The 21216-nt window shown below is 40.8% G+C and overlaps 1 protein-coding gene across 2 annotated transcripts in view; it reads right to left on the reverse strand.

Annotated features, from left to right (window-relative positions):
• The window catches only part of ANKFY1 (ankyrin repeat and FYVE domain containing 1), a 56438-nt gene that overhangs the window by 1434 nt on the left and 33788 nt on the right, over positions 1–21216 (reverse strand). For both annotated transcript variants that reach the window (XM_018553373.1, XM_018553374.1), the window contains 14 exons: positions 19638–19837; positions 17176–17273; positions 15605–15830; positions 15364–15462; positions 14971–15124; positions 13423–13591; positions 12243–12361; positions 11705–11861; positions 9630–9830; positions 8443–8619; positions 6319–6466; positions 4815–4905; positions 3290–3414; positions 949–1095 (listed from right to left, as the gene is read on the reverse strand). In XM_018553373.1, the coding sequence (XP_018408875.1) occupies positions 949–1095; positions 3290–3414; positions 4815–4905; positions 6319–6466; positions 8443–8619; positions 9630–9830; positions 11705–11861; positions 12243–12361; positions 13423–13591; positions 14971–15124; positions 15364–15462; positions 15605–15830; positions 17176–17273; positions 19638–19837 (2111 nt within the window). The remainder of the gene's footprint in view (positions 1–948; positions 1096–3289; positions 3415–4814; positions 4906–6318; positions 6467–8442; positions 8620–9629; positions 9831–11704; positions 11862–12242; positions 12362–13422; positions 13592–14970; positions 15125–15363; positions 15463–15604; positions 15831–17175; positions 17274–19637; positions 19838–21216) is intronic.

A 21216-nucleotide genomic window follows, 5' to 3' on the forward strand; every position in this document is an offset into this window, starting at 1 on the left:
GTTTACATGAGTGTTGATACTCAAAACCTTGTCAAGTGCTGTCAAAAGGCTGGCAGATTTAGCACATGCTTTGCCAGCGTTCATGTAGTTTTAAATGCTTTCTAGCAGTCTGTGTCCCTTCCTAAAGGGATTCGGTCAGTAGAGAAAGTGAGAGCTGCCATGGCTGAATTGCCTGTAAAGATAAACTCCCTGGTACGTCATCTCTTGTTTTCCAATACCCAGAAAAAGCATGAGGGTCTCAGGTGACCAACATGAGAGATGCACATACTTGTTTCAGTAGTTTTAGGAAGAGATCAAATCCAGGAGTATTCATACTATTTATTTGCTCTTTATTTCAAAACGTCAAAGGCTAAATGCATTTAAGAAAAATCCATTTACCAACAATTTCTCATGCAAGTTGCATGCTTTCTCAAGGTGCTTAGCTAATCCTCTGCCTGGAATATGAATATTTAACCTCTGAAGAGTCTTATTGCCAGTCAACCTCATAGCCTGCTTGGAAACTGTAGGGTTAGAGAAACAGAACCCTTCAGAGGTTTAATAGACATATCTCTGGCAGAGGGTTGAGAAAGCGTGCAGCTTGCACAAGAAATGGTTGTTCACTGGATATTTTTAAATGCTTCTAGCCTTTGAAATTTTACAATAAGAGTAATAAATACCAAGAGTGCCCCCTGGAACTTATCTCTTCTTACTACTATATATTAGAACGTAACTGTGTGCATCTATATCTATGGAAAAATTAGAAAATTGGGATCTCATGTGGCAACCTCCAAGCCTGCAAAATGCATGATCTGCATACCTTCTACGGGCAATCCATGAGTGTTATACAAGTGACCACCAAGTAGTCAAGAGGGCAGCTGTTAGAGGCCCAGCTAACCTATGGGCCACAATGTTCATGGGTATGCATTCTTAGGACTGGCTACACAGAAACAGTGCTTTAAAATAACTTACCTAGAAGTCTAAAAAGAAGCTGTTTAGTGGCAACTTGATAGTTAAATATGTTGATGCCTTGGTTGTTATTTACTCCAAGCCTAGCACCAGCTTTCACAATGGCTCGGCAGATATTTGAATTTCCTTTCATATAGGCCAAGAGAAGCACTGTGAAGAAAATACAGCTCACATAGTATTGTTTTACAGTTCAGATTGGGCAATCAAAACCAAATCTAAAAACTAAGCTCACAGTTAGACTTATACTTAAAATAGAATTGGTATGTGATTAATCATGAAATGCACTGGGAAGTTCTAAAGTACCTCTAAAGTTTCAAATCCATTTCCTATGTAATACAAGAACTTCAGTTCAGAGAAAAATAACCTTTTTTGAGTCTGCCAAATCCTCCTTCATTTGTGTTACATGCTCCATGCTTTCCCTCCCAGACACTGCAGTTTACAAAGGGATTTTTTCAGCAGCCCAGTCAGTTTTGCCAATCTAGAAGCAGTGGGCCCGGACTAGGTGTGGCCAGCTGCTGATTGACAAGTTACAGGCTTTTGAAACAACAATAACAGTTACTGCTTATAACCAAAACCCCTGAAGGACAATGGTGCTCTGAATTCAGTAGCAGTGCAGCAGTGTTGTTCCCCATCACAGGAAGCTGCATAAGGTGGACTTCACTGGAAGGATCAACATGCATTTGTGAGAATCTGCAGAGGGACTAGGGAAAAGGGTAGTTGCAGAGACACTTACAGTTAAGTAAGTACATATTTTTACGAGAGTCCATAGTTCTACTTTGAAAGTGGAGCAATAATTAGTAGGACTATTCTATTTTAGCATGCATGCCGGTCCTCCTCATGTTTTCTTTCTGGGCTATTTGAATTTGCAGGATGTGCGGCCATATTAAGAGGATAATGGTTTAGAAGACTGATGGAAGATCTTGATTTGTGTATTCACCTGGGAATAAAAAGCTAATCAATGAGGGATATCAATTCCCATCTACAGCAATGTATTTAGGATATCACAATACAGATCCATGGCCAAAGGCAAATGCATTGGCCACTGTGTAAATGTTGCTGCTATATGACACACAGCAGCAACATGAGACACATGTGCACAGATGAACAGATATTTCAGAACAAAAACAACAACAGGCAATAAGATAGGTGCCAGTCGTCCTTCAAATAGCACACCTGGGCCCTGCTGCAATGTTCTCCATGATTAAGCAAGTGGATAAATACAATGCCAGCCTTGTTCTTTTCTCTCCAGAGAAAAAAAAACGATTAACACAGACGTCTGATGAATGCATTGGATGGTCAGAGGTACTTGCTACATACTTCTAAGGAACCCCTACAAGTCTCTATCCTTGCACAATCACTGTGTGCCATGCTCAAATCAGGCACATCTTGCAAGATAACAGAAAATTTAAGCATACTTACCGTAATTTTCTTTTCCTGGTTATACTCCATGGCAGCGCTGACAAATGGGTTTAGATCCAATTATCCCTAGCTGACAGGAAACAAAAGGGTTAAACAAGGCCTAACCCTCTCTATAAAAGCCCCTCCTCCTGCTGACTTCCCCAGTCTAGTAACAAGCTAAAAACTCCATAGGATGGGAGCCCAGCGCTGCCATGGAGTATAACCAGGAAAAGAAAATTACGGTAAGTATGATTACATTTTCTGTTTTCCTGGCCATATCCATGGCAGCGCTGACAAATGGGGATTACCCAAGCAGAAGTAAGGGTGGGAACAAAATCCATAGACAAACATAAAAACAACCCTGTCCTAGGGGGACAGGAACAAAAAGACTGGGGAAGTCAGCAGGAGGAGGGGCTTTTATAGAGAGGGTTAGGCCTTGTTTAACCCTTTTGGTTCCTGTCAGCTAGGGGTAATTGGATCTAAACCCATTTGTCAGCGCTGCCATGGATATGGCCAGGAAAAGTAGTATACAGCCTCCTACAATGATTGGAGTGGAAAAAGGAATATACGACACACTGCTGTCGATATACAATAAAACATGTACCCATTACTACAAAGACTAGGCTGGGCACTGTATGTAAGACAAGGATATGCAAACTTTTGCTAATCATCATAATCTACATATATTACACACTGTTGCTGTGTAGTGAGATCTGTTTAATACCAGCCATGTCCACTGATTTGCTTATCTTTAGGGTTTTCATTAAAAAAAACATCAGTGGCAATAAATATCATCAGAGTATTAAAGTATTTTATTAATACTGTGTCAACATTCACAGGACCTAACAGGATGGTATCATCATAACACCATAAGAAAGGAAAAAGAACAATAAAACTTGATTAAAAACACACAATGTGGCATGACGTTGTGAACGTATGAAAATACCTGTGTTTCCCTCTACGTCAGGCTTGTCCAGTGGGTATTCTGGCATACATTCTAGGAAGAGTTCAAATATGGCTGCTGCATTTTCCTTCCCATACTGCCCCAAAATATGCATTGGAGATTGGCCCCTGACAAACAAGGATGAATAATTGCTTTAATACACAATGTTAAGGCAACATTTAAATAGCAACTCTAAGCACTGCTAAAGCTATCCAGAAACCTTGAAATTGTGCATGTTTACAAAGTCCACTCATTTTACAGTTATTGTTGGAGTTGTGTATAATCCAATGTAGTCTAATTCAGAAGATCGTTTTCAGTGCCTCTGGGCTGCATATGACATGATTCTGTACAACACCCTTCAAGATCTACAGAGAGATTGTTTGCACCCAGGAACACTAGACTGAACTTTTTCAGGCTTGGGTTCAGGGCCAATCAGAAAATAGGGGCAGCAAAACATAGAATAGATGAATACCAAAATGAAAAGTAGAGCCTGTCTGCAGATAGGCCATGTCCTTGAATCCAAATGCAATATTTACATTTTCATTTAATTTGTTAGTCTTTCTTCATTATTGTTCCTCAATGTGTGATCAGTGAAGATATCATCTTTCCTTTCATCTCCTCAAAAGAAAATGTCACTTACAAACATGGCCAAATATTCTTAATACATTTTTGGATCAGGTAAACCTTTGGAGCTCCAGTGCACTGTTCACATACGTGACCGAGGCGTAACAATCGCCATAGCGACCCAGGCGGCCGCTATGGGGCCCGGAGCACAGGGGGGCCCGGCCAGATGCCGAGCGGATCGCCTGGGTCGCTATGGCATCCTCTGCTGGTGGCTTTCACTGACCGTAATCTGTGCAGCAGCGCATTCGTCTCCAGAGCCGCTGCTGAGTCAATGAGAGCCAGCAGCGGTGATGGAGGAGGCTGGGCATGGCAGGGGAGGAGGCGGGGCCCCGTGGTCGACAGCAGGGGAGGAGGCGGGGCCCCGTGGTCGACAGCAGGGGAGGAGGCGGGGCCCCGTGGTCGACAGCAGGGGAGGAGGCGGGGCCCGGTGACTGAGGAGGAGGCAGGGCCCATCAGCGAGCGTGGAGGAAGAGGAGGTGGACAGGTAAGGAGTGTGACCAGCCCACCTGAGGGTGACCCTGCAGAGCCCATCAGCGAGCGTGGAGGAAGAGGAGGTGGACAGGTAAGGAGTGTGACCAGCCCACCTGAGGGTGACCCTGCAGAGCCCACCATAGAGGGTCTATGGTGGGCTTTGCAGGGTTACCCTCAGATGGGCTGTGTGGGATCTCAAGTGGGCTCTGCAAGGGGCATACCTAGAAATCACAGGACCTCATACAAAATTTTGCTATGGGGCCCTGTGATTTCTAGTTATGCCCCTGTACGTGACCAAATGCAACAGAGAAACGTGGAAGACATATACAGTCTATATATGTCTAGAGATCATGCCAAAAAAGACTCTGCTAGAGAACTCATAATGGATTACAGGAAATACAATAGTTTAACGCAATAGATGGTGATCGCTTACCTTAAATTAAGTGCTTCTGCATCAATATTACACTCCGTTAAAAGACAACGGATATTGTTCAACCGACCGTGCATTACTGCAAGATGAAGAGCTGCAAACAGGGGATTACAGGAGGTTGTTATCAGGACAAATTTCTGTACTTACACTAGTTGTATTTAAAAGTATATTTAAAGGAGCAAGCTGGCCACATTAATGCTAGATTTTCGTATGCACGTTCATATGAAAATTCTCTTTAGATTATTTCCATCAGAGACTTGTAGAATGTTGTTTGAAATTGTGTTTGATTTTAACATTTGAAGTGAAAAAATAAAAAAAGTATAAAAAACCCCCAAAACGTATCTGTAAATTACAGCGATTGAATTCAGAGTAATGAAAAATGCCTAATATCTTGAAATCTAAAATATACACGCTTGCTTATTGACTATACAGTGCAGACATATGTTTGGTATCCTTGTATTCTGGACAGGGATTTTTTTTACACATTTTTGTCCATTTTTTTATTTAAAGAATATTTAGGGCACTTTTTATTTATCAAATGAAGGCCCTATGTGTGCTTAAAATTTTTTGTAAAACTCATTTTGGTATGCAAAAGTGGCTAAAAGGTTATGGTTGAGTAAATCAGTGCACACCAAAACTTTGTAAATTTGAAATTTGGTCTGGTCAAGAAGGTTTTCATTACCCTGGGATTAAAGAAGGCGGCTCACAAGAAAGATTAGTTTATCCTGTCTCCCTTTTGGAATGGTGCTGTGGATGCTGAGTTAGCGTGGCTGACAGCACGCCCCCTCCTCCCACCGCTGTCCAACAACGCTGCTTAGAAGGGGATGAATACCTAATTAAGTGTGAATGACAGTACATAAAGCGGTAAGGGGTGGGCTACACACAGTGCCCACAGAGGAGAGGGGCCAGTGAATGACTGACACACAACGGAGGGCAAGGACACACACAGCCCTCTTATTGAAAAGGGGCTGGTGAATAATAGGCACTCAGAGGAGAGGGGGCAGTGAGCACACACAGTGCTTTCAGAGGATAGGGGCCAGTGAATGACAGGCACACTATAGTGAGGGGATAGTGAATGGTGACACACACAGCACTCGCAGAGAAGAGGAGCCAACAATAACAGGCATATAAAGAGAAGCCAGAGATACAGTCACAGATAAATGGAGAATATCTTGCATAGGTTAACTGCAGAGATGATCTGGTATGAAATGTAGGTGCCCATGTGTTGTACTTGTACAAGGTTTCTTTTCCCACACATCTAGTACACAGAGAAGAGGCAGTAGATAGTTCTGTGGTGTAGCTTCCCCATTGGAACATTCATAAACTGGGCTTCATCCTGGGGTGAAGCTACAACCAGCACAACAAAAACATAGAACTGATTTGAACAGGACCAAGTGCTACATGTGATTGGTCCCCTAGGGGATTCAACAAGGTTCTGGTGATAATCCTTTAAGTTTTATGCCTGTAACCACTTAAATAAAACAGGAATAACTTTCGTTCTGTTTACCATTATTGCCGTTTTCATCTGTGGCTGCAAAATCAACACCATTCTCCAAGAGTACAGAACAGATAGTGGGCAGATCTTGCTGTGCTGCAAGGTGAAGTGCGGTCTGACGATGCTTTGTCAATTCATTTACCTTGGCACCTGCAAGGAGCTACCAGGGCACAATATCAATAGTATTGGTTAAAAATAGCTGGCTACATCTAGAAAAAAAATGCAGCAATAAGATTTTCAATGATCACATTTTGAAAAAAGACAGGAGGGGAGGTAGTCCTTACTGGTTTAATAGATAGAGGTTATCAGTGCGAAGATAGCTCAACATTTCCCAAAGTTTTAACAGGTGACTCAAGAAAGGACTATCCTGGTGGATTTCCCAAAAGTGGCCAAATTATTCAAAATGTAATTTCTCTTGTTCCTTTCAGGAACTGATGTAACAAAACTGCTACACAGGCTGTTTCGTAATTAAATTATATATTAAAAAAAACATTTCAGTCTGATTTCGATTTCAGTCTATTATTTCTAATATTGACTAAATGCCTCTTCCTTGCAGCCTCAGACTTCTGCTCATATAAATGTCTGGCTGCTTTCCACAGAAGTCTTCACTGTGCTTGAATTCAAATTACAGGCATGCCCATCAACAGAAGTTTCAACTTGGCAAGACATTTTCTAAGACTCTGCATACATAAAGGGATGCGGATGATGCTCCTTTTCTTCCAAAAGCCGTGAGTTTGATCATGAGGAGATGAAGGAAGACTCTCCCACTCATGCTAAATTTGAGGAAGTGTTTACAAGGCCCACATCAATATCTACAGGGAAGGAGTAGTCAAGGATCTAAAATATTGTTTGCTAAAAATCTAGGGTTGCACACATACCAAGTACAGTACTCGGTACAAGTACGAGTACATGTACCGATACTTTTGAGCTCCAAGACTACACTAGAGACAAATTGAAAAATTAGGAGGCAGCTGTCATCTGTAAGGAGCACACGGAGCTCCTGGGATTGTACATCTCTGTATTAATGTATGATTTTGTTTTTATTAATATAAATAAAGAGATGCACAGATACCAATTTTGCGAGTACGAGTACTGGTACTTGCCGAGTACTTACAAATACGAGTACTGATACATTTTTGTTTATTGTCATGCGACTAAAACAATACAGACTAATGATTTCAGGACAGTGGTGGAGCGCCAGAGCCCGGTCCCAGCTGCAACCCTGGTAGGTCTCATGAAAATGCCAAGTATCTGCACTGGTACTCGAAAAGTATCTGTGCATCCCTATAGAAATCCTTAGCATACAGTTCAACTGGGACAGGATTTAACAAGCAGTGGGTGGCAATGATGAAAGGCTGTGATTGTGATACAGTGTTTTGGGAGGCAAGGGCATAATAGTATAAATCAAATGTCTGGCATTTTAATTTCTATTTTCACATACACACTACTACTACTGCTGATTAAGGGTCATCTACAGGCACAGCTCTTCCTATCATGCACCAATATAGAAAAGCCTAGGTCCTAGCTGTGGATAATGAATAGAAGGTCCCATAACCATCAGAGTTAGCAGAGATCCACCTCAGAACAGGACAAAAATATCCCCTAAGAAAGTGAATTACTTAATAAAAACAAGGTTCTGAATATCAAAAGGGAAGAATATGGGTCCTTGTGATGTTAATACAGAGTTCAAATATTCAAGAAATAAACTCAAGATTACCAGAATTTGCCAAAAAGCCCTCACAAATGTGTGCTTGGAGTTTCTTTTTCTCCATAAAAACCTAATAAAGATCATTCTCTGATTTTCAGTTTTTACCTCTTTCATGCGTCATTGAACAGTACATGATATATATGTGCACAAGCAGACATACAAACACATAGGAAAAGCTCTTTGACATTTTACAGTATGTGCGGGTATGAAATAGAAACCTAACAAAGGTTACAACCATGCTCTTTTCAAAGCTAAGTTGGCTGGAGTTCTACTGTAAGGCAATTAACTAATAGATGATATGGAATTGTTTTCTCCCATTGCACTTGAAGCTGTTAGCAGACTACGTCTGTATAGCTGGCAGAAAGAAGTTAGGAAGTTATATGCATGTTAAATTCCTCTGGTTTATAATTCTAGGTTTGCATACATACCAAGTTGCGAACAATCATTTCTGATCCAGCCTGCACAGCTAGATGGAGGGGGGTTAACTTGGAGGCATCCTGCACTCTTGAGTTGACATTGGCTTGTACACTGATCAGAAACAGTACACTCTCGATGTCAGAATTCTGCACTGCCACATGCATAAAGTTCCTTCCTTTGTTATCCACCTAAAAGTAGAGAACAAAACCTTTATTATAAAAAAAGTGCAACCTGTTAGTAATGTCCAGCTCAATAAACAGGTAAAGGGAAAAACACCAATACTAATAATAATTCACTATGGCTAATTTAGTGAAATTTCAGTTGTAAAAAGGATCTTATCTATATAATATCATTTGTTTTTAAGTTTTAATGGCCCATTAAGTAGAACTATACTCAAAATGAAAATTATTGCTGGGATGTGCTGCACTACTTTACTATTGGAAAAATGATCCAGTGCTGATAATATAACCAAAAGCATAGGCATTTGGTCATGTGATCTGTGTTAAAGGGGAGGGCCAGAATTTAGGTTGGCTCACCACCCTATGCAGAATTCGGATTCTTTCATTTAGCAAAGATCATGTAATCAAAGGCTTTTTTGTTTAGTGCTCAGCACTGGAGGAATCCTGGGGCACCATCTATCTAGTAAATAAGAATTTGGTGTTATTAAAGTGTATCTATAGCCAAACTTAGTTTTTGCATAGAATGTGGAAAGGATTAAACACCCCAGGGAGTTTATTATTTACGGCTGCGTACAATTGGGGACATTTTCCTTCATGCCCTGTCCTATGAGATCTCCCCTTTCCTCTTGTTCTGCCAATGATCATCAGAACAAATAACGGAGTAAATCTCCCCAATCGGGACAGAGACAGCAGAAAAAAAAAAAATACAGAGGGTCTAACTTATTCCCACTCTATCAAAACCAAGTCTTACCTAGAGATATTAAGCAAGGTTTACCTCCAGATAATAAGCAAGGTTCTAGGTAAGGTTTTACATAGCGATATTAAGCAAAGCCCCAGTGTTAAAGTCTCTTAAGGAAGTAGCCCTTCTCTAGTCCCAAGCTAAATGTTCCAGGGCAGCAACTTAATATGAGGCTTAACAGACTCAAAATCATGGCTTTGGAATCTGCATGTAGCCCAGAAGACACACAGCCTTCTATGCTTAGAATAGCATGCTGGCATTAATAAATGACACCTCTTACCTGCTCAGCTGCTCCTGGCTCCCGTTTCAAGATTGCTTCTGCAGCTTTATTGTTTTTGAATGTCATAGCACAGGCAAAAGGGGTCATACCCGGTCTGTCCCGCACATTTAGTCTGATATCAGGGTGTGAAATCATTAGCTGAATAATTACACTGTGCTGATTGCTAATGGCAATGTGTATTGGAGTTCTCCCCTCTGCATCCTGCAATACAAAGACAACAATTTATGTCAGTAAAAGATGTATTTTGATTGAAAATGATCAAACAGACAAGACACTGTTCATGTTTTTCCTCCATGTACAACCCTCACTCTGAATGCTGTCCTGATACTACATTTGATTATTGTTATGCATACAATGCCTGGCTCGTGGTGCTGTAAAGCCATGCTTAATGGGCACACAAATGTGCATTTGGCTATTGGGGTCACCCCTCAAAGGAAACCTGTTATAAGGAAATTGTGTAGACCATCATACGGTAATTATGTAAACCGTCATTTCTGATCTTTACTGTTTAACCCTCTCGCTGCCAAGCCCTCCAGAACATTTTTCAATTCAGCTGGCCACGCCATTTTTGCAATTTTTCCCATGGATTTGATTTTCCACTGCTGCGTTGTTAGCGTTTGTAAAAGACCCCCCAAACCATATATTTTCTGAAAGCGCAGGCCTGGTAGAATAAAAAGATGGTGATACTAAATTTGTAGGCCCTGCGATAATTGCGCAATTGTTTCTCAAATTAATATTAAACCGCTAAAAATAAACAATTTCATTGATAAAACACACTAAAATCAGTATCAGCACACAACAAATAATAATTTTCTGACTAAATCTAAAAGATAAAACTGTATTGAGTTAATAAATAACAAATATTTGCAAATTTGTAATTGCGCCTTTTTGCGAAAAGGTAAAAAAATTACGGTACGCAAAACTGTAAATAAGCGATTTATGTTTTTACGCTGTGAAGGTGTTTGTGTTGTGATAAAATTATACAGGCGTATATTTATTGCAACACAAAGATCACAACGCATGGCAATGCGTCACAAAGCTTTGCCATGTGCTGCCACAGTTAATTTAATTAGGGATCTAAATAGACCCCTGACATTTCCCTTTTGAAATAGAAAAAGAAATTGAGAACATAGAGTCCTCAATTTCTTTTTCTGCAGCCCCAGCACTCAATGAATGGGAAGCACTCAGTACAGAGGCTTCCCATTCATTCACAAACTAATGATAGTAAAAATATCTTACTATCATTAGTTTATGAATGGGGAGGAGCCTCTGTAGTGAGTGCTAGTCCCCATTCATAAATTCATTCATAACTGGGCACACATTGTAAATAACTGGGCACACATAGTACTAACACTGGAGTGATCAGACGATCGCTCCAGTATTTGTCCTTCACACAGAGGATCGCGAAATGTCACATATTTACTGATCCTCCGCTCGGCCACGCACACAGCCGCTGTCATCCTGAAACAGCTCGCGGTATACTGAGACGCCACAGTATAGCTTGCGGCATACTGAGACGCCGCAGCTGAAGCGGATCCCGACAATTATGTCTGGATCCGCCCAGCTGCGTGAGTACCCGCCCCCTCCCCCTCCGATCCGCCAGTCAGCGCTGGTGGATCAGAGCGGGGAGGGGGGAATCCAGCCCCTCCCGTCATGGCAGAGAGCTGTGACAGGATCGAGAGGTGAGCGAACGCTGGTATGTGTTCGCTCACTTCCCGATCTACTGAAAAGCACTCACCTCATAGTTCTCTTTTAATAGCTGTCATCAGCGGCTTGTGAGCCGCTGATGACAGCTATTAATTTAAAGGGGACCGTCCAGGGAACAGTTCTGCTATAAGTTCATGGACGCTAGAGCTTATAGCAAAACTGTAAATGCCAGCGCCGTAAGGCATACTGACCTGGCCATTTGGGAACAGTTTTGTTCCGCCGTATGCCTTACGGCGTTGGCAGGGAGATGGTTAAACATTTTTATACTTCACAAAAGATTTATACAGCTGCAAATTAAAATGGAATCATATTCAGTCATAGAAAGGGTTGCACAGTAAACTTTAGTAACGTGAACGATTGAATCATACCTGGGTATTTACATTGGCACCAAATTCCAGAAGGCACTGAACTACTTCCTCCAAACCCCAACAAGCAGCTAAATGCAAAGGCGTTTGTCCATCTCTGGCCTCTTCTTCCCCTTCGCCATTTGGTCCTGGTTTTCTGGTGCTATTTACATCACAACCACTGCAAGTAAATTAAATATATCAACGGCTGCTTATGGTAATAATGGAAGGATGCAGGTTGTGGAAAACACCTGGGGCAACCAAAGCAAGGATGCAGGTTGTGGAGGAAGCTAGAACCAGAAATTTTGAGAGCTGAATTAGAGTAAAGAGGATACAGAAGTGAGTGTTGTTCACTCATTTAAATGATCCTGCTTAACAGACCTGCAATGAAGATCCATTAAGGCAGATCACAGAATAGGAAAGTTAATAGGAAGAAAATGACAAGACAAGTGGTTCTCATATAGGGTTTGAAGATCACTATCTAAACAAAGCAAGTTTCAATGAAGCTGTATGACTGCGTACAATATAAATGACACCTAATGAAAGTAAACAGTAACCTAACCTGCGAATAAGGAAGCAAGCGCTCTTCTCTTTGTTTTCATCAATTGCTCTGTGAAGAAGGGTCTGTAGACAACCACTTGGTCCAGGCCCCCAAAATGTTGCATCGCATCCATGTCTTACCTGAAAAAGGTGAAATTGGGAATCTTTAACACAGTTTATTGTGCTACCGGTACAAAGTATATTCACTAGAAAATTCCACATTTACCATCACCAGGTAAATAGTCATGACAGAAAAGTTTTGTTCTTTTAGATAAAGTATACATATTTTCAGGCCCAGAACCAGCACCTGAGGCTTCCTGTCAATGGCAGGCTGATCGATCTGCAACAGATTTGAGCAGTGATAGCCAAACCTGACAAAAATTGTCAGTCCCGACAAGTCCCAACCACTCCTATAGTCCTTGATTATAGCATGCATTCGCCATGACATCGTTTCAAAAAGCTTATGCAATATAACAACATTTATTTCCATCCAGAGTTAAATTAATTTTTCACCAAGATCTTGTGGAGATTATGGGAGAGTTAGACCATTGCGTAAAGTCTCACAATCTGAGTCCAATCAATCCTTGTGTTGTCATCTTGGAATATGCCCGTGCCATCAGGGAAGAAAAAACCCATTGATGGAAAAACCAACGGCCAACAAAAAACACTTTTATTTAAATATATCTCAAAGGCTGCTATGGATATAAATCCAGTTCGTGTGAACCAAATGCCTTTAGAAGCCAAAATATTATCTTATAAAAGTAGTTTATTTCATCACTGTCCTGTACAATCGCCTTTGCAGTGAGCAGAGCTGTGGGAGGGACCCAGCAGGCTCCACCCACAACAGGCTGACTGCAAAAAAACTACAGGGAGGAGGATACAAGACCAGTCACCTTTAACAAGGAGAGAGCACATCAAGTGACCGGTCTTTTTTTATAGGAAACTTTTGCACAGATGCAAAGTACATCATGCTTGATTACTGTACAAATCTGGAAGCAATTTGCAAAGGACACCAAATTTCATCCAAGAATGCATCCACTAAGAAGTGGATGCATATAGACAATATTTGTTTAGGCCAGATTTCGGTCTTCACCCAATTCTTAACCAACTAAAACTAAACATTAACCTAATACTCTAGTGCTGGGCTTACCTAGAAAGAGAGAAGAATTAGATAGATTTACAGTCACACACTACCTACTCACCAGTGTTGATGCAATATCTTCTAAATCATTGTCTAAGGCTAGCCAGAGTGGAGGGTTTCCTTGTTCATCGGTAACAGACATGTCTGCCCCTCTTGTGCATATTGCATCCACCACTAATGGAAGCTGGTTCTTAATGGCAAGCTGAAGAGCAGTTTCCCCATCCTGGGTCCTAAAACATAAATATAAAAAGCATAGCACAACTTTATAAATGCCAATCTCGCCAACCTCATATTAATAAAACATTTACAAAACTTTATTGAAGCCCTAAAAGCACCATTCAGATCCAGTCTGCTAAATTCCAGCAGTAATCTGCTAAGTGTTTCAGGGCCCGTTCACACCATATGCAGCGCGTTCTGGCCCGATTCTGGCCGGAACGCACTGCATTGCATTGTGGCCGGCTCACTATTTTGTGGGGCTGGAGGGGGCGTGGAGGACCATTAAAGTGAATGGCACCGTAGCCACGCCCTCTGGGATCGCAAGGCACATTGTGCCTGTGGTCTGGTGCGATCAAAATAGTGCTTGCAGCATTTTGATTGTGCCTGCAGTGCGGTCCGGTGCAATGTGCCTTGCGATCCCGTGCGGGCGATTGCATTGCGGCCCGGAGGGCGTGGCTACGGTGCCATTTACTTCAATGGCCCGCCACGATTTTTGGCCAAAAGTTTGTGCAACTAAAACCTCTGATTTTAACGCATACTGTTGACAGGGCTACTTGTTTGGTTGCAGGCTGGCTGGCAGGTTGAGGCTGGGGAATTTTTGTGTTTTGTATACCCGCCACATCCCCTCCAGCCCGGCAAAAAAGTGAGCCGACCGCAATGCAGTGCGTTCCGGCCAGAATCGGACTGGAACGCACTGCATATGGTGTGAACTAACCCTCGGGGATGCTTCACACCTGTCTGTGCTTGTTAAACAATTTGGGAGCCTGAAAAAAAAAAGTACCTGTGCTATTTTTGGCTAATGCATTGCACCACAACGCATAATGGATTCACATCTGTGTTCTGAAGGGCAGGTGTGTTGCTTTACTGTTCATTTGTGTTGGGGCACCATTCAGAATGAACGGCAATGCATCGCAACACACATTTACTGCATGCTGTAACGCGTGCGCACAAATGACAACGCATAGGTTTGATAGCAAAAAATGTCACTAGCACACACATCTCTTGAATAACTTCCAATTTTATGCAAACAGAAAAGTTGATTACATAATAAATCACATTATGCAGCCTGCCAGGACCCCTTCATCGGGCTAGCGCGATAAAGGTGTAAACAGATTCTAACATATAGCAAGTTTTGTATTCAACACTCCCAAACTAGAGACAAAGGGCACTTTAAGCAACTCAAGAAAGCTTTATGTCAATTAACACTTAAGTTACAGGCTTTTTCCTTTATCTTATTAGCAGTATTAGATGGGTAAGTATAATTTTTATTCAAAGTGTACTTACCCTTCAACGACTATTGTGGCCTAAAAGCGCATGCACTGGAGGTCTAATAAAAAGGCGTTTAGTATAATAAATGTTAACATACACAATGATCAGCAGACAAGAACCATACCTTATGTTTATATCAGCCTGATGTTCCAAAAGGAAGAGTGCACTCTTGCTATCTTGCCTTCGTATTGCCATATGTAGTAGAGTCTGTCCATCAGACATGGTGTCGTTAATGGATGCTCCTGAACCCAGAAGTTGTGCAGCAATGGTGTGCATACCTAGAAATTAAACTATATGAGTTACTGTACAAAGTTGAAGTACAGAAACACTGCAGGCTTGCGTTCCGATACGCATGTAACCCCAAGTCATTTTCTGGTTAATGTATGTATATATGGTTTCAAACTGCATCACAGCAGACACATCACTATGACCATGGAAAACAAACCACATGCAATGTCTGAATCTCATACAATATCAATGAAAAAAATGGTTTACAATTATTACAGGTCCATCTTACCTGTCCACAAAGCCAGTGCCAGTACAGTTTGTTCTCTGGAATCCTTCAGGCTGAAGTCAGGAATGATTTGAAGGTTATTTGTTGCATGTAGAGCATTGGCTTTGAATGAATATAAACAGAATTGTTATATTTGTACTATTAGAATCATGACAACAATTTGAAAGCTTTACAACTATGCAAACAAAAAAAATGAAAATTATGACATGGACGACTAATTCTGATTTGAAGGAGGAGCCCTCACCTTTTTGTTCTAATATAACTGTCACAACATCAGGATGGTTGTAGGCTATTGCCATGTGCAGTGGCGTTTGTAAATAGGTGCTGGATGATGGACTGGTTGCTGGAGAAGCTTTGGGAGAAGGTTGGACCTCTTGTGTCTGAATATTTGGATTGGCTCCCTGCTGTAAAAGCTCTGCGGTAAGATTGGGAAGTCCATGCCGACAGGCTGTGTGCAACGGTGTTTCGCCCTTGAAGGAGAGAGCATTGGAAATCAATCCATTTACAGGAATGGTGAATCACAATGCATATAAGTTACAGTATTATACTACTGTGGAAATAGAGAGACAACAGGGGAAAAAGGATTTACAAATGATTCATTTTATTCATTACACAATATTATTTAAAAGAGACCTCAATACATTGTAATACAAGTTTTCCATGTTTCCCCACCTTAACTGAATTCCACAACCAAAGGCTGTCCATACACATTACCTGATACAGATATGTTACTAAAAGATCTATCTTCCCCCCTACTCCAACACGTACATACTCACTATTATTTTACCATTGTGCAAGTTTGTACCGATTCCCTTTTATTGATATACCTTCAATTTTTCTAATCATAATAACAAGGTGCCTGCAAACATTAGATGACTCCCAGTTATTCTCCGCCTGATGAGGAAACAATCCATGATCCATAAGCAACCTAGAAATCTTACCACAGAAAACCTTGTTCTATCAAATTATTCTCCAACCTGGCATTGACAGTTTGTGTCATTGATGCTCTCCTTTCTCTCCGGTTTGTGTTTGCAGAAATGCTGGCTGGCATAGATGCCAAAGGACAGCCAGATTGTACCTGCATATAAAATGCTCTAGGGCCAATAACAGACTTTGATACTTTGCCTGACAAAGTGGCCCTGCGTGGTTCTGAAACATTGCAAGCTCTTTTTATATGCTGCAATAATGTCAATTATAGATGAGCTTTTGAAGCAGAAAGTGTGTGGAGGACACATATTTCCTGTACATTACTGTGATGCCATCCACCGGTATAGAGTGCAATGGAAATATATCTATAACCAAAGACTTTGAATGCACATTTGGCACATTAATGGGTACACCACAGACTTTGCAATTGTCCAAATCAAACCAAAGAAGGAAAAAAAACCCAAAAAAACAGACATCCAAAACCTACAGACACCTCCTCCTTGCATGGTGTACCCATCAAATGCCAAGCACATATTTCCAGATTCAAGTGATTACAGAAAGCACTCATATCATCAGACAGCAGAGAAATATGTAATTGGTACTGGCAAATTATCTATAAAAAATAGTTTATACCAATTTAAAGAAATCTATGATAGTCAATAACTCTCCCCAGAAGATTTCATACAAATGTACTACCATTGCATCATCCACTGTTAACATGTGACTAAATCCAAACTTATCAAGCATTTACAATTCCTCGCCTACACCATGATCAGTCAAACGATTCTGCTGTTCTGTAATCATGTGAGGCAGCACTTTTGAGGGATATGTGTTCCATACAACCAGCTTATACAATGAAGAGCCTGTGTGTTTGTCTAAGTAACTTACCCACTTGTTTTTATGGTTGACCTTTGCTCCATGGGTTGCCAGAAACAGAGCAGCAGCCTCATTCCCTGCCCCAGCAGCTCTCTGTAGCAAGCAGTTGCCTAGCAAGAATTAAGAATACAACTTAGCATTATCATATGTTAGAACCACAAAGCAATACTGACAAACCTTCCCATTTACTTATAGCAAATGATCAGATCTTTTGTCTGCGTTCACAGAAGACATGCTTGATTATGGCCAACGTCACAAAAAAAGTTTAAATACTTCACAAAGTTTTACTTTTTAGAGTAGAGCTGCAGCGAACGATTATTTTGTCGATTATTAAGTTTGATTCATTGGATAAAAAATAAAATAAATGTTAAAAAATGGCTCCAGTGATGGGACTACTAGTTTGTATTGAGATTGTAGTCCATCACAGGAGCAAGCTTGGAGCGGTGGAAGTAAAGAAAAAAAAAGTGTGGTGTGCAATATAGTAGAATGGAAAGTGTAAAATTATACAGCAATGAATGCAGAATGGCACCGGCTATAGATTACTACAAAACCCAGCAATAGTACATTATACAGCAATGAATGCAGAATGGCACCGGCTATAGATGACTACAAAACCCAGCAATTGTACATTATACAGCAATGAATGCAGAATGGCACTGGCTATAGAGGACTACAAAACCCAGCAATAGTACATTATACAGCAATGAATGCAGAATGGCACTTGCTATAGAGGACTACAAAACCCAGCAATAGTACATTATACAGCAATGAATGCAGAATGGCACTGGCTATAGAGTAATACAACAAATCCAAGCAATATTACATTATAGCTGGCGGTATTCTGCACTGCTCTGTATAATGTACTATTGCTGGGTTTTGTAGTCCTCTATAGCTAGTGGTATTCTGCATTGCGCTGTATAATGTACTATTGCTGGGTTTTGTAGTCCTCTATAGCTAGTGGTATTCAGCATTGCATCCCTGTATAATGTACTATTGCTGGGTTTTGTAGTCCTCTATAGCTAGTGGTATTTGGCATTGCACCACTGTATAATGTACTATTGCTGGGTTTTGTAGTACTCTATAGCTAGTGGTATTCTGCATTGCGCTGTATAATGTACTATTGCTGGGATTTGTAGTCTTCTATACAGCGCAATGCAGAATACCACCAGCTATATAGGAATACAACAAATCCCAGCAATACATTATAAATACAGTGTATAATGTATTGCTGGGATTTGTATTCCTCTATAACTGATGGTACATTGCTCTGTATAATACAGTATACAGCACAATGTACCATTAGCTATAGAGGAATACAAATCCCAGCAATACATTATAGAGCACCATGTGTGGGAAAGTACAGGCTTACCAGAGCAGTCTTCCAGTAACTTTCTTCTGAGATCGGGCCTGTCTATCGGTGGCTGTCATCCCCCCACACCTGCTCCTCCTTACTTCTTCTCCCCGTGTCCCTGTGCCAATCGTGGTTGTGGACAGGTGGTGAGGCGGGGAGGAGGTGCGGCGTGTGGATGCGGGCGGGTCTGGCAGCGGCGAGCGTGAGGTGGAGAGGAGGTGCGGCCCGCAGCGTGTGTGGAGCCGTGAATAGGGCCAACTAATCGGAAGCCGATTAATCGATGATTGAAAGCGGTGACAACTTTTTCAATATTCGATTATAATCAATTTAGTCGATTAGTTGTTGTAGCCCTATTTTAGAGGAGAAATTTTGTTATTAAGTTTATTAAATGAACACTGCTCGCTGCAAATAACCTGGACAGGTACAGACCCATACCTACAAAGCCACATTCAATAATTCACACTAAACACTATTATTCCAATATCTAATGTAGGTGGGGATGTAAAGTGTCGATCATTTACTTACCAGAACTGAAGCTTAAAGTAGAACTGAAGCCAATTTTAAGATTTGGATAGAGTAAGGGTGGATTATAACCATGTCAACTTTTTTTGTCATCGGTGTCCCATTGGGGAGAAATCTTTTTACTTCCTGTCCGATAATCACAACAGGAAATGAGAGGAAATACCTCTAAAAGAGGGAAATCCCTGGGGTTTAGCAGGTGTCCCCATTGTAAGATGTTCCCTCTATTCTGTTTTGCTGACAACCCAAAGTTTGGGATTTTATTTCACTTTGAGTCATAATGGTCACCAGGACATAAAGAGGGGTGACTTTCCCGAACGAGGACATAGACAGCAATAAAAACTGAAGGGTGTTTTAACCCCTTTCCACTCTATACAAAACTAAAAAAAAACAAAGCTTCAGCCAGTTGCCCTTTAACTCTCAGCACACAGCTAGACAACACAGAAGAATTCTGTTACACAATCACCTACAATATTTGACAAACATTCCCTTGTTTCAAATGTACAACAGGAATCTATCAGAAAATCTACAAATCAACAAAGAAAGCAGAAATAGTGACAGGGAAGATACAGGGCAGTAGTGAATACAAACCTCTTGTGTTTACCTGTTACAGTGTCAGGCGCATCTGTGTTGCTGCCTCGTTTGATAAGCCGTGCTGCAAAGCTATTCTCATCGAATGAAGTTCCATTCACAACAGGGACATCATCAAATGGGTTCACAGACTGGTCTGAGGACACGGTGATATACTGAACTGCCAGCCACAGCGCTGTGCTTCCCTCATGATCCTTTAGTTCTAAATCTAATCTAAGAGATACATCACTGTTAGTTTCCATCCCAAGCCCCTTCATATTCTACAGTCATTTCATCACTGTCACAGGAAAAAAGGAGCAATGCATTTATAACACTTGCCAAGAGCTTCTTGTTCGGATTTTCTCAGAATCAAAAGTGAAAAAGATTGAGAGGTGGAACTTCAGGAAAACTGCTATTACATATAACATTTTAAGTTAAATCAGAGCTGAGGTTCTGCTATCCCCTTAATGACGAATGTAAAACAAACATTAACGTGTATTTCCCCTTTTGCAGCCAAAATGGGATAACATCTACTTTATATTTCTTATATGTTCCCATTCACATAGCGTGACTTAAAAAAACAAAAACAAAAAATTGCTGCTTACCTTTTAAGTGCTTTTTCCTTGCTTAAAAATTCTAAACTTCCTCCCTATGTAATAATAAAGAGGAAGTTATGTTTACTCTATTAACCCTGTCTGTACTGTGCTGACAGATTTCATTATCATTTGTAAACTAGATTTGAACACGGTCTGTTCCAAGAAAGGGTTAAAGCTTTCGAGACATTGTCCGTTAATGAGAGGAAGCTCAGTCTGACCCTCAATCTGCTCAGAGTAGCCTGGAATCTGCACAAAAGCCTTCACCAAAGAAACTGCTAAAAAAGGCAAGAAATATATTTTTAAAATCATTTTTCATTATGCTGTGTGAATAGGAACACATAACAAACATATAGAGGGGTTTTCTCACATTTGACTGCAAAAGCGGAAATACACGTTAATTGAAGTGTGTGTGTGTGTGTGTGTGTGTGTGTGTGTGTGTGCGCACGCACGTGTGTGCGCGTTAGAGGTGCACCGAAATGGACATTTCAAAACAGAAATAAAAATGGTCAGGCCGAAACCGACAATGTTTATTTTAATTTTTCTAAATATTTATTGATTCATTTTTTATTAAATATTTTAATTTTTTACTTTACTTTTAGGGGCTTTGGGGAAATATTAGGAGTCTAAACAGACCCCTGATATTTCTCTTTTAAAATAGAAAGAGAGATTGAGGACACAAAGTCCTCAATCTCTTTGTCTGTATCCCCTGTTATCAATGAACAGGAATCCTCTACAAGTGTTCCTGTTCATTCATAACATGGAGGACATTGTGTGTTTACTATAACCACAATCATGAATGAACAGGAGTGGATATACCGTATATACTCGAGTATAAGCCGTCCCGAATATAAGCCGAGGTACCTAATTTTACCACAAAAAACTGGGAAAAAGTATTGACTCAAATATAAGCCGAGGGTGGGAAATGAGGCAGCTACTGGTAGATAGATACCAATAAAATTACATGAATATTTATTTAAAAGAAAAACAATAACCTAGCTCTGTAAGTGGAAAAGGGGG

The sequence above is a fragment of the Nanorana parkeri genome, unplaced genomic scaffold, assembly GCF_000935625.1.
Source record: "Nanorana parkeri isolate BGI_ZX_2015 unplaced genomic scaffold, ASM93562v1 scaffold118, whole genome shotgun sequence".
In the NCBI taxonomy this organism is placed as follows: Eukaryota; Metazoa; Chordata; class Amphibia; order Anura; family Dicroglossidae; genus Nanorana; species Nanorana parkeri.